The following is a 12,500-nucleotide window of genomic DNA, read 5'->3' on the forward strand; positions in this document are numbered from 1 at the left end:
GCAGACACAACACAATGGAGAAGCAGAGAGGACAGAAGGGGAGATCGTCAGTTATGATAGGCAGGCAGGGCTGCTTTCAGCCAAGCAACACCTGAAGGATACATGCACACCATCTGACGCCAACATGGGCCCCACAAATCACACCCACCCGTCGACTGGAGACAAAACAATAACGTGTGGAAAGATAGAAAAGGAGTCAGATCGAGAGGACGCGATAAGGAAGAGGCCAGATAAGAACAAGTGAAAGAAAGTGAGAAAAAAGGAGAGATCTTCAGAGGAAAGGAGTCAGAATAGACAGGAAGCGATGAGGAAGAGGCCAGATAGCAAGTGAAGGAAAGTGAGAAAAAAGGAGAGATCTTCAGAGGATTTGGAGCAATTTCACCACCTAAGACAGGCCCCTGCATATCAAAGGGTATACTGTGTGCATGTAAACAGCAATGTACTGTATAATGCGAGGACTGAAAACACTCTATCATTTCCTCAACCTCTTTCAAGTGTGCACCGGAGAAACTTCACACACAGCTTAACAGCGTGAGCTCCATTTTGTCTCGATGATGGTGATTATAGCATTTTTCATGGGCTCTTGTTTGGCTTGATGATGGTGATTATGTCACCCCCCCCCCCCCCCACACACACACACACACACACCCACCACCCCATTCTCCATTCTCACCTGGCGGCCAGGCCGGCTTTGACCATCCCTCCAGAGGTGTGCAGACGGGTGGCCAGCACCTCCTCCCTGACCAGGGCCCCCTCCGCCGGCTCGCTGCCCCCGCCATTTCCCTGCGGCGCAGGGTAGGCCAGCGTGGAGCTCCAGGCCGAGTCGACGGCAGCAGCGGCGGCGCATCCTCCGGGACCGTTCTGCTGGCCGGACGTGGCGTGGGGGTTGGAGATGACGGTGGCGTTTTTGCCGCTCTCGCCGCCGGAGAGAGATGCCTGCTTGCCGGGCTTGCCTCCGAACAACCTGAGAGAGAGAGAGAGAGAGAGAGAGAGAGAGAGAGAGAAAGAAAGAGAGAAAGAGAGAGAGAGAAAGATGGAGAGAAAGTGACACAAAGGGAGAGAGAAACATGGAATAGTCAGAGGGCTTGTATCACACGCTAACATAAATACAAACAAGCTAAGTGTTGTTGTACCATAGCACCACTGTGTACAATACACAGCATTTGCAGCTAATTACAACCTAGTGGATAAATCTACTATTGAGAATAATATTATCGTAACGCTATAGTAACAAACATCTTTGCCAGCATCTGCTGTGTGTTGTAGTGACAGGACGGCAGTGTCTGTATCACAAGAGTGGAGTTCCTTAACGTAAAGTAAATAGAATATTCATCTTCTTTAATTAAGGGATTACAGTAAGTCACTCAAGACAGGCCCAGGAAGATGAATAGGCGTCCTTGTGTGTTTTTTCTCATGACTTCATCGGGGTGACTGGCGAGATAACATCAGCCCCACTCGGAGGCCAACGGAGGCCTGCGTCCGAGTGATCAGTCAAGCTCCGTGAAAACACTGGCCCCTCAGTCTGCCTCCAGTCACCCTGATTTAAACTAACAGCACCCGAGCACTTCACACGCACAGCGACCCGGAGGGAGGGGTGTGTGTGTGTGTGTGTGTGTGTGTGTGTGTGAGAGAGAGAGAGAGAGTGAGAGAGAGTGTATGTCTGTGTCTGTGTACGTGTGTGTGTGTGTGTGTGTGTATGGGAGAATGTGTGTGTGTGTGTGTGTGTGTGTGTGTGTGTGTGTGTGTGAGAGAGTAGCAGAGCCCAGGGAACAGCGGAGCGATATCAGTCAAGGGGCCTTTTTCAACGGGCCGTCCGATCCCGAGTGTCCCCCGGCCCGGATAAACAAAACACGCCATGCGCTCTCTGAACAGACTCCAGCGGAGCCGCTGAGCCAAAGGAAATAACTCTGTGATGGGCACAGCCGACTGCCACCACAACCCTCTCTTTCTTAGGGGGCGTGCCCTCCACCGCTAAGACGGCCAATGCCAGGGCGGCCCGTGCCAGCAATACTGGCCGTCAATAAGCAACAAGTGGAAAGACAAACAGGACGAGGACGGAACGAGCCATTTGCTACATACTGGCTGTATTGCATTATCCCATATTGCTGTGCTGTGCTTCACTGGCTTAGTAGCCATGCTACAATATGGCTACTACTCTGGCTTAGTAGCAGAACTACAATAAAGTTGAATCTAATCTTAACTGATGTGTATTAGAATGGAATGCAGAAATCAGAGTCATGTTTATATACAATATGAGAAAAAATCACCACAGAGAGAAGAAATTCATGACAAATGAGAAATTCTTTGATCAGAGCATCCATTAGATACATCTTTATGAAGGGAGAGGTGTACTGTAGTTCTACATGACTAAAGGGCCATTCACACCAAGAACGATAACTACGTATAACGATAACAAATATCGAACTATAACAATAACGACATGAATTATCGTTGGGCATCACTTTCAGTCCAATTTTGAGAACGCTAAAAAGCTAACAGCCAATCAGAACCCATCAGATTTTAGCCACCACATTCATTAGCACGAGAAGAGACTTACAGTATTGTCATCACTGGTCAGTGTTATAGGTATCGCTATCGTTAACGTTCTTGGTGTGAATGACGCTTAAGAGGCATAAAGGTGAAGGTAAAGAAAGAGGCTGATGATGAGGCAAAGCAGACTGACCTGCGCAGAGTAGGAGAGGACATCTCACTGTACTTCCCCGCCGCCTGCCGTCCACTTCCCGCCTGTAGCGCCGTCTTCCCACCGTCCACCTCCGAGCCCTTCTCCCGGTCCGTCTGGTTGCTGCTCCCGCCCACGCCGTTAGCGGTTAGCGGGAGACCCGCGGCGGCCGAGGCCTTGGCGCCGACGCTCCGTCCCTTGGGCAGCGTGGCCGTGCGGAGGCCGCCGTCCGAGCCGGCGGCGGCGGAGCGCGCGGACGAGCGGCTGGGCCGGGGGAGGCTGCGGTACTGCAGCGACCCCCGGGTGACCCCGAGCGAGCTGACGGGCAGGTAGGCGTCGTCCACGCTGCTCTGCCGGCACAGGCCCGCGCCGCGTCCGCTCTGGAGCGGCCCCATGGACTTGGGCATCTTGCCCAGCGTGGCCGAGCCGCTGAAGATGGCCGTCTGCTTCTTGAAGCCGAAGGTGGTGGTGGGGTTGCCCGGGGAGCAGGACGTCTGGGAGGCGCGGGAGGAAGAGGAGGAGGAGGCCGAGAGCGGAGGCTTCCTGGTGTCGTCCCGGCCAACGTCCGAGGACTGGTGACCGTTGGAGCGTGAAGGCAGGCAGCCCTTCTCTGACACCTTGGCGTCGTCCGTCTTACCTGGGGAGCAGATCGGGAGCATCAGGCACAAATATCAACAGACCGTGTCAGTGCAAGCGAAACTGAAGCTCACTCCTCCAACGGCTTTCAAAACAAGCAAAACAAAGACGTACTTTCAGCTATTGTTCATCCGCGCGTAGTTGCATCTCACCACACATGAAAAAGCCAGCTATCTAGTGATCTTATAGACGTCTGAGCTGCAAGAGTGAAGTTTTGCTGCCTGAAAGTCAAATCTATGATCATCTCATTAGATTACAACCCTCTGATTTTGCCTCGGCGTGGCCGTTTTCATGACGCATCAGAGGAGGCCATTTTGTCACGGTTATGAGCACAGACAGTGAGACACAACCCAACCCAGAGAGAGAGAGAGTTTAGATAAGAGGCTGCGTCGGGACACCACACCCGAGGTGTGTGTGTGTGTATGTGTGTGTGTATGTGACTGTGTGTGTGTGTGTGTGACTGTGTGTGTGTGAATGTGTATGTGTATGTGTGTGTGTGTGTGTGTGTTTGTGTGTGTGTGTGTGTGTGACTGTGTGTGTGTGACTGTGTGTGTGTGAATGTGTGTGTGTGTGTGTGTGTGTGTGTGTGTGTATGTGTGTGTGTGTATATGACTGTGTGTGTGTGTGTGTGTGTGTGTGTGTGTGTATGTGTGTGTGTGTGTGTGTGTGTGTGTGCGTGTGTGTGTGTGTGTGTGTGTGTGTGTGTGAGCGCATGCGTATGCGTGTGCAAGACTTGCTTACCCGCGCTGTGACTCCGCGTGCCACCGCTCGTCGACGTGGGCGCTTTCGTCCGTGGCGTCGTCACGCCCACTTGCGCCGTCATGCCCCTCCTCCAGGAGCCCGTGTGAGAGATGCCCGTGGGCATCGACGTCATCGTCGCTGAGGCCTTGCGACTCGACGAGCTCTTGTCCGACTCGTCCGAGAGGTCGGAGGGCCGGCGGCACCACTTGGCCGAGCCGGCGTCCATCTTGGAGCCGACGTCCGGGCAGCACTTGGCCTCGTCGCCGGACCAGGTGCCGCTGAGCTCGGCCGCCGAGTGCTTCTCCGCGTCCGTCTGGGGCTGAGGGACAACGCAGAACACATGGAGTAAACCAAACACCCGTACACTCATACACCACAGAGACTATAACCTGAACTATACCCTTACAGGGGAGCTACACCAGACGCGTAACTGAAGCGTTCCGTTCGCGACGCGTATGTTGCAGCCGGTCGCAGCAGTTAATTATCACTGTAGTCAATGGAAGTAGCTACACCAGACGCAACAGTGGCGCGTACATTCGAAAAAAATAGACCCATCTTCTAAAATGGATTTTACGCGTCGCGAACGGAACGCTTCAGTTACGCGTCTGGTGTAGCTCCCCTGTTAGATCAGCTAAGCAGACGCGTAGCTTAGCTGAGTAAGCAGCATTTAGCTGGGGGGGGGGGGGGGGGCTGGGGGGTGCAGTGGTTAATCCTTGCAGAGCAGTGCAGTGCTGAGAATTGCCATATTGAGAATGCAAAGCTGATTTTTAGCTGTTTTTTGTGCAGGACTCGGGCTCCCTGTGGATTCCTGCGCGAACAGTCAGAGCCCTAATCTTGTGTGCTCTCTGAGGCTAAAAGGCAACTGCCAAGAGGTCCGCTTCCTGGAATGCCCATGCCGTCATCATCATCAGCTCAGCTCTCTGTGTGACTGCGGCCATCTCGGCTAACACACACGGAACAGGAGAGGAGATGGGTTTTAAAGCCTCATCCTGTGCTAAATTTGGCGCTCGGAAGGTTCTCCATTTAAAGGCAGGCTGGATCCGCACCTACTCCGCAGAAATATTGTTTTAGGAACAGGAACAATGGTTCCGTTGGTGAAACTGAACCGGATGCCTGGCTTGCTGAACTCCCGAGAAATCCTCTGTGATCCTCTGTGCTAATGTTTTCTTCCTGCGCTGGGCCATTGAGCCTCTGGATGCGTTTCAACAGTAGTGAAAGGGCCCTGCATCACTTCAGTCCACACCCAGAGCCTCTTAAAACACAACCTGAGAGCCCAGAGTCACACAGCCTCTCCCGACGGGGGGAAAAATCCACCTCCGTGACACTGAACAGAGTGGAGAACAGCGTCCAGAAAAACTGGCGCAGACGAGGCCTCGTATCTGGCCTTTGCTTTCGCTACCTCCTCGCTCGGCCCCAGCAGCTCCGATAGAGGCCGAGGTAAGAACACGCAAGCCTATCTCCGCCGGGGCTGCTGTGGAGCGGCCGGCTCCCCCAAAACACTAGGCAGACGCCGAGACGTGAACGGGCCCGGCCTGATCGCGCTGCCGAACGCGGCCAACATTACGTCAGGCCCCCCGACTCAGAGCGGCTCATTGTTTCGCCTGCTACTGAAAATACTCATAAAAAATTATGGCTGGGGGAAGGAATGTTAATGGCCTGGGTCTTTATCAGCCCGGCCAATCCAAAACACTGTTATCTTTGGTGCGATGTCATAAATCCAAACTGTACGGCCGTGGCCGCGGCCTCGGGAACGTAGAGAGAGGGGCGCGCAGAAACGCTATAAAAGGCAACGAGCACTTTTTTTCTTCTCTTTTTCGAGGGGAGGGCGTCGGGGGTTAGATCTGACAGATAACTGGCTCGCAGCGGTGCTTTGAGTTCCTGACCCCCTTTTTTCCTGATTGTTTGAGTTGAAATGATTTTCGCTGGCAGAGCAGAACACAGCTGGGCCTTCAGCGAAAGGCGAGGGTGTGTGTGTGCGTGTGCGTGTGTGTGTGTGTTTGGAGAGGGGAGGGGGGATTCATAGGTGGGAGTTGAGATCAGCTGTTGCCTCTCCTGAAAAACAGAGGTGGGGAAAGAGAAGAGGAGGGTGGAGGAGGGGTGGATCAAAGAGAAGAGAAGAGAAGAGAAGAGAGGAGAGGAGAGGAAAGGGGAAGGGAGGAGGACTGCTGCTCAGACTTGTGCTGCTGGCCTGCATCTGTTTAAGTGATGGGAAAGTGCTGAGGGGAAAATGACTGAGCTAGGCTCGCCTCACAGAGGGCTCAGAGAGAGAGAGAGAGAGAGCGCACCACCCAATCACTGCTGTAGGTAAGCTAGCGCACACAAAGAAGATAAAGAAGGAGAGAAGGAGAGAAAGAAAGAAAGAGATAGAGAGAAAGAAAGAAAGAAAGAAAAAGTGTGTACTGTGTGAAAGAGAACAAGAGAGAGAACGACAGAGCGGGGGAGACATGGAGATAGAGGGAAAGAGAGGGGGATAGGAAAAGAAAGAAAGAAATGAAAGAGAGAGAGAGAGAGAGAGAGAGGGAAAGATAGTGGGAAGAGAGAGAGGGAGAGAGAGAGAGAGGGAGAGGGGGAGAGAGAGAGAGAGAGGGAGAGAAGTGAGGGAGAGGACGAAGAGCTCAGCCCATTAGCTCAGCACATGGTGACCCTCAGCAGAGCTCTGTGGGGGCTCGTAAAGCAGATCAGTCACAGAGCTCTGAGCTCAAATACCCTCTCTGACTCACACACACACACACACACACACACACACACACACACACACACACACAGCAAACTCACACACACATGCACACACACACACACACACACACACACACACACACACACACACTCACACAACAGGCATACATCTAAACATTTTACAAACTTTTACACACAACAGACACTCACACTGCAAAAAAGCAGATGCACGCACACAGACACACACACACACACAGACAAACACACAGACACACACACACACACACACATACACACACACACACACACACACACACACACAGACACACACACACACATAGACAAACAGACACACACACAGAGACAGACACATTTAAGTGTGCACAGCAGACCTCATAGACTGATAAGAGGCACGGCGGGGATCTGATTCAGCGGGAGCCTCGTCACTGAGCCCCGGCAGTGGGCAGGCCTGGCCTCCCCTAATGACAACCAGCGCCGCCCGCCACGTACCCCCAGGAAAGTCAAACCAGATGCGCACGCGGAGACCAGGCTGCGTCACACCCAGACGACACACACACACACACACACACAGCGCTTCAGTTCAGACCTCACGTAGGCCAGCAGCTCCGCTCACCCATCCCTGTTATCGCCCACTTATCGTTCTTTCCTGACATCTGCTTGTCTGTCCAGCACTCAATCACTTTGGATGTGTGTGCGGTACACTTGGATGTGTGGAACTCCTGTGCATTTACACTGATGTGTTTCCACACACACACACCTTCATCCTAAGCCCATTGTAGCTGTGCATTTACACTGACGTCTTTCCACACACACACACCTTCATCCAAAGCCCGGTACATCAGAGCGGCTCCCTGGGCATTGAGTACTGAACTGATGACTTGGGTGGCCTCCCTCAGCCCCTTGCTCAGCTGGTGGAGCTAAATGATCATGGGGGTGTCTGTACAGTACGTACTGTATGTGGGGGTTTCAGTAGTTCCGTAGGGGCACAGTGTCTACCTGGATGCCCTTTTATGTTCTGTGAAGACAGATGCAGGCTGTGCTTGACAAGGTGGGGGGTGGAGGGGGGTGGAGCTCACCTGCTGGCCTATGGCCTTGCGTGGGGCGGAGGGCGTGTTGACGTAGGAGCTGACGGAGGAGCTGGTGTTGAGCTCATCTGTGTCCAGCGTATCGCTGATGCCACTGCTCACCGAGCTGCTATCATCCCAACTATGAGAGAGAGAGAGCGAGAGAGAGCGAGAGGGAGAGAGAGAGAGAGGGAGAGAGAGAGAGAGAGAGAGAGAGAAAGAGAGAGAGAGGGAGAGAGAGGGAGAGAGAGAGAGAGCATGAAACAAATGTATGAAAATGACATCCAAATGGGCAATGACACATAGAGAGCAACACAGGACCAAACTGCAGAGTGAGAGACGAAGAAAATAGAGTTTGACTTTCAAAATAACGTAACACTTTATGATAATAATATAATGGAAGCCAAATCAAGTCTCCAGTGTCTTTCAGTGTTACCACTGTCTTGCCCACACACCATTTCTCACTAAAGAAACCACACTGTTAGTTCTTTTGGTAGGGAGTGTGTGTATGAGCGTGTTTGTGTGTGTGTGTGTGTGTGTGTGTGTAAGAGAGAGAGAGAGAGAAAAGAGAGAAACAGAGAGAGAGACAGTAGAAGTACACACACACACACACACACACACATCCACCCACCCACCCACACACACACACCACCACCATATGGTTCAGCTCTGACCCAGGCAGGTCGAGCCGCGTGGGGCACAGACAGAGTGCCGGGGCTGGGGAGGGGAGGGGGGCAGTAGAGTGGGGTAGAGGGGGGTAGTGGGGCATTCCCCTCATGCCTGCGGCATTAGGCCCATCCACCCGCCCACCCGCCCACCCACCCAAAACTTGCTTTAATTAGTGCCCCACACTTTCCCTTCTCCCTTTTTACCATCCCCACGCACACACACACACACACACACACACACACACAGACACACACACACACACACACACACACACACACACACACACACACACACACGCACGCACACGCACCCACGCACGCACACACACACACGCACACACACACACACACACACACACACACGCACACACACACACACACTCTGCTTCTCCTCTCGGTCCTCTTTCTGTGCTGCGGCTCTGGCTGTCAGAAAGTATTATCGTGCATTCCGAGGCCTTTCAACTCAGCGCAGGGACAGAGGGGCGAGAGAGAGAGAGAGAGAGAGTACAAGGGTGCGAGAGACAGAGAGAGTGAGAGAGACAGAGAGTGCGAGAGAGAGAGAGAGAGAGAGAAAGAGAGAGATAGAGAGAGAGAGAGTGCGAGAGAGAGAGAAAACCGGCATTTAGAATTCCAGGGTCTGGCCGGACTTTTGTGTGGACGGAGGGGGAAAAAAGGCAGGAGGAGAGGAGGAGGAGAGGAGGAGAGGACGATCACTTGAGGACAATGGCTGAGGTTTAGTGAGAGGACACTCTGGAGAGGCACTGCACATCACCAGGCGCTGAGTGGCTGTTTCAGGGGCAGCAGAACGTGTTTACAAGGACATGAATTTACTTAGAAAAACTGCTTGTAGTGAAAGTGGCAATGGAGATTGTGTGAGTGAGTGTGTGTGTGTGTGTGTGTGTGTGTGTGTGTGTGCAAATTGAAAAGTTGGTGTACTATGTCTGCCAATTTTCCCATTCTCCCAACTCTCCATCACTCTCTCTCTCTCTCTAAGTCTCCCATTTTCAAACACACACACACACACACACACCCACGCGCGCACAAAACATACATATCAGCAACAGCATCCTGGTTTCCCACCACAGCACACACAAACACACACACACACACACACACACACACACACACACACACACACACACACACACACACACACACACACACACACACACACACACACACACACACACACACACACACACACACACACACACACACACACACACACACACACACACACACACACACACACACACACACACACCACACACCTAGTCCCTTCCCTTCCCTAAACCCCCGTTGTTGTAGCAGAAGACAATACTGGGCTCTGGCCACCAGCAGCAGCCCTGGCGGTTCCTCTCAGCGCCTGTCAACACCCGGCCCGGCCCACTGAGCCCGCTTATTGCTCACGTCCACTCAAGCAGAGCAAGTGCAGACTAAGGACAACAGGCGCATTAGAGATGAAAAATAAACTCCCCCCCCCCCCCCCCTCCGTCTAGTTCAAAAGGGGGGGTAGTCATAACTCAGTCTCAGGCATGACATGGAGAATGGCTGGCGTTCATTAACCTCGCAGGAGTGCGCCACAGGCTGACACATGACACATGACTAATGAGAGAGAGCCATGATAGGTAGGGATAGATAAAAATAACACACAGCACCTGCCAGCTCCACACACACATCAGGGCTGCAAGGTAGTTTTTTTTCCCTCAGTTGACAAAGGCAGTGTGTGTGTGTGCGTGTGTCTGTCTGTCTGTCTGTGTGTGTTTGTGTATGTCTGTCTCTGGGTGTGTCTGTCTGTGTGTGTGTGTGTGTGTGTGTGTGTGTGCTTGTTTGTTTGTTTGTTGTGTGTGTGTGTGTGTGTGTGTGTGTGTGTGTGTGTGTGTGTGTGTGTGTGTGTGCATGTGTGTGTGTGTGCACGTGTGTATGTGTAAGTGTGTGTGTTTGCGTGCATGCATGCTTGTGTGGTCCATCGATCAAAATCTACCCTGTCACAGCACACAAGCTTAAACACACAAACCCTGAAGTAGCTACAAGCAACATTCTTCAGCAGCACACAAACAAACGATCAGATCGCGTGAGCGCCGGTACCTTCCTGAGCCCAGCTCACACTCAGCAGACAGCAGCACGGGCGACGACCCCCTTCACACAGGTCCCCCCCCCCCCCCGCGTGGGCACTAGGCATTCGGTCCGAGCGCCGCAGACGCTGGCGAACAAACCCCTCGGCCTCCTTCTGGTCTTTTTCCGCCCGTTTTGGAGACAGTGAGGGAGATGGAGCACACACTCGGACAGTGGACAGACCCAGTGTGTGTGTCCTCTCGGTTTGGCAAAGCTGTATTCTTCCCTCATCTAGGCCCCCCCCCCCCCCCCCAAAAAAAGCTCTGACGAAGCTTCTGCCAGTGACCTCTCTGTTCCAAACTCGCGAGCGACTCCTTCGCGCCGCACACACAACAGAACCTCCACACATCCCCGCCAAACAATCCCTCTTTTCACAACAACTCCCTCTGTCCCTCCCTCCCTCCGGGGACTGGGGCTGCCCAGAGGAGAGGAGAGATGAGGACAGGAGAGGAGAGAGGAGGAGAAGAAGGAGAGGAAGAGAGAAGGGAGAAGAGAAGAGGAGAGGAGGGAGGGGAGAGGAGTGGAGCAGGTTGGAGAGGAGAGGAGGACAGGAGAGTAGAAGAGGGAGGAGGAGAGAGGAGAGGAGGAGATGAGGAGAGAAGAGAAGAGGAAAGGAGGACAAGGGCAGAGTGAAGAGCAAAACAGGAGAAGAGGAGGAGAAGAGAGGAGGAGGAAATGGCAGAGAGGAGACGAGTCTGTTTGGCCGGCTGAGTGGGCCAGAGGTAGAGAGAGAGGTAGAGAGAGAGAGAGAGAGAGAGAGAGAGAGAGAGAGAGAGAGAGAGAGAGAGAGACGCTTTTGGGAGGATCTCAGCCCGGGCCTCACTGCTCAAAAGAAAAGCCCTCTGGGCAGCCAGCACTCCAAAACACAAACACGTCTCTCAAAGGGGCTGTCACCGAGGGCAGTCTGCACTCCAGAACACAAACACGTCCTTCAAAAGGTGCTGTCAGGGCCAGGGGCGTCCAGGGCGCTGAGCGACCAGTCACTCTGAAACTGACCTGCTGCTGCCGTAGATCACTGGGCAGGTGCTTGTTACCGCTAATTACAATTCCACCAAATCATCCAAAGACTCTGTTGAGCTCCAGAGGCTTAAGCAGACGTTGTTTAAAAACACCCGTTTAGAACTCACTTTCTATCCACACACAAAGTAGTTCATTAGTTTTTAAGTGCTGAGCTCAGGACAGAGCCTCCGGTAATGAGTAGAATGTGTCCGTGATAAAAGTAACGAAGACCGAGGAATCAGCAAGGTGGCACTAATAAGCACATAGCATGACTCAGGGAAATAAGCACATAGCATGACTCAGGGAAATAAGCACATAGCATGACTTGGGGTAATAAGCACATAGCAAGTAATAAAAAACAAAAGAGCGGGCAGAGCAGCCCCCACTTCTCTATCTGCCACGCTGCCACGGGTTACATGGGGAGGAGAGTTTGGGAAAGAGGTTGCTGGTGTCACTGTGTGTTTGTTTAGCGACAAGAGAGAGACCTGAGAGGAGGGTGTGTGTGTGTGTGGGGGGGGGGGGGGGCAGGAGTCAAGCCGCAGGGTCAAACACTCTGCTGCACGCAAAACACAACACACAGACAACACACACACACACACACACACACACACACACACGTACACACACACAGAACATAAGACACACACATGATTGTTCCACTCCCCCATGTCTGCTTGTCTAGGGTGCCAGATTAGAGGCGAACCCCAAAGAGGTGAAGCGAAGGATCAGTGGGATCACTCCCGGCCAGGAAATTGGGCAGCCTTTGTGTGTGTGTGTGTGTGTGTGTGTGTTTCAGGGGGTTGTTGTGCATGAGTGTTGTTTAAAACTAGTGAAGGGTAATGAGCTATGGCTGAGCGTACACACACGTAAACACACACACAGAAGGAGAGAGAGAGAGAG

The 12,500-nt window shown here is 52.9% G+C and overlaps 1 protein-coding gene across 4 annotated transcripts in view; it reads right to left on the reverse strand.

Annotated features, from left to right (window-relative positions):
* Positions 1–12,500, reverse strand: part of nav2b (neuron navigator 2b) — a 67,095-nt gene that overhangs the window by 29,235 nt on the left and 25,360 nt on the right. For 3 of the 4 annotated variants that reach the window (XM_062547176.1, XM_062547174.1, XM_062547173.1), the window contains exons 6-9: positions 7,831–7,960; positions 4,058–4,376; positions 2,684–3,317; positions 674–964 (exon numbers count right to left, since the gene is read on the reverse strand). In XM_062547176.1, coding sequence (XP_062403160.1) covers positions 674–964; positions 2,684–3,317; positions 4,058–4,376; positions 7,831–7,960 — 1,374 coding nt within the window. Of the gene's footprint in view, positions 1–673; positions 965–2,683; positions 3,318–4,057; positions 4,377–7,830; positions 7,961–10,574; positions 10,730–12,500 lie in introns of those variants that run through there. The other variant, XM_062547175.1, reaches the window with a different exon arrangement.

The sequence above is a fragment of the Sardina pilchardus genome, chromosome 10 (assembly GCF_963854185.1).
Source record: "Sardina pilchardus chromosome 10, fSarPil1.1, whole genome shotgun sequence".
Lineage (NCBI taxonomy): Eukaryota > Metazoa > Chordata > Actinopteri > Clupeiformes > Clupeidae > Sardina > Sardina pilchardus.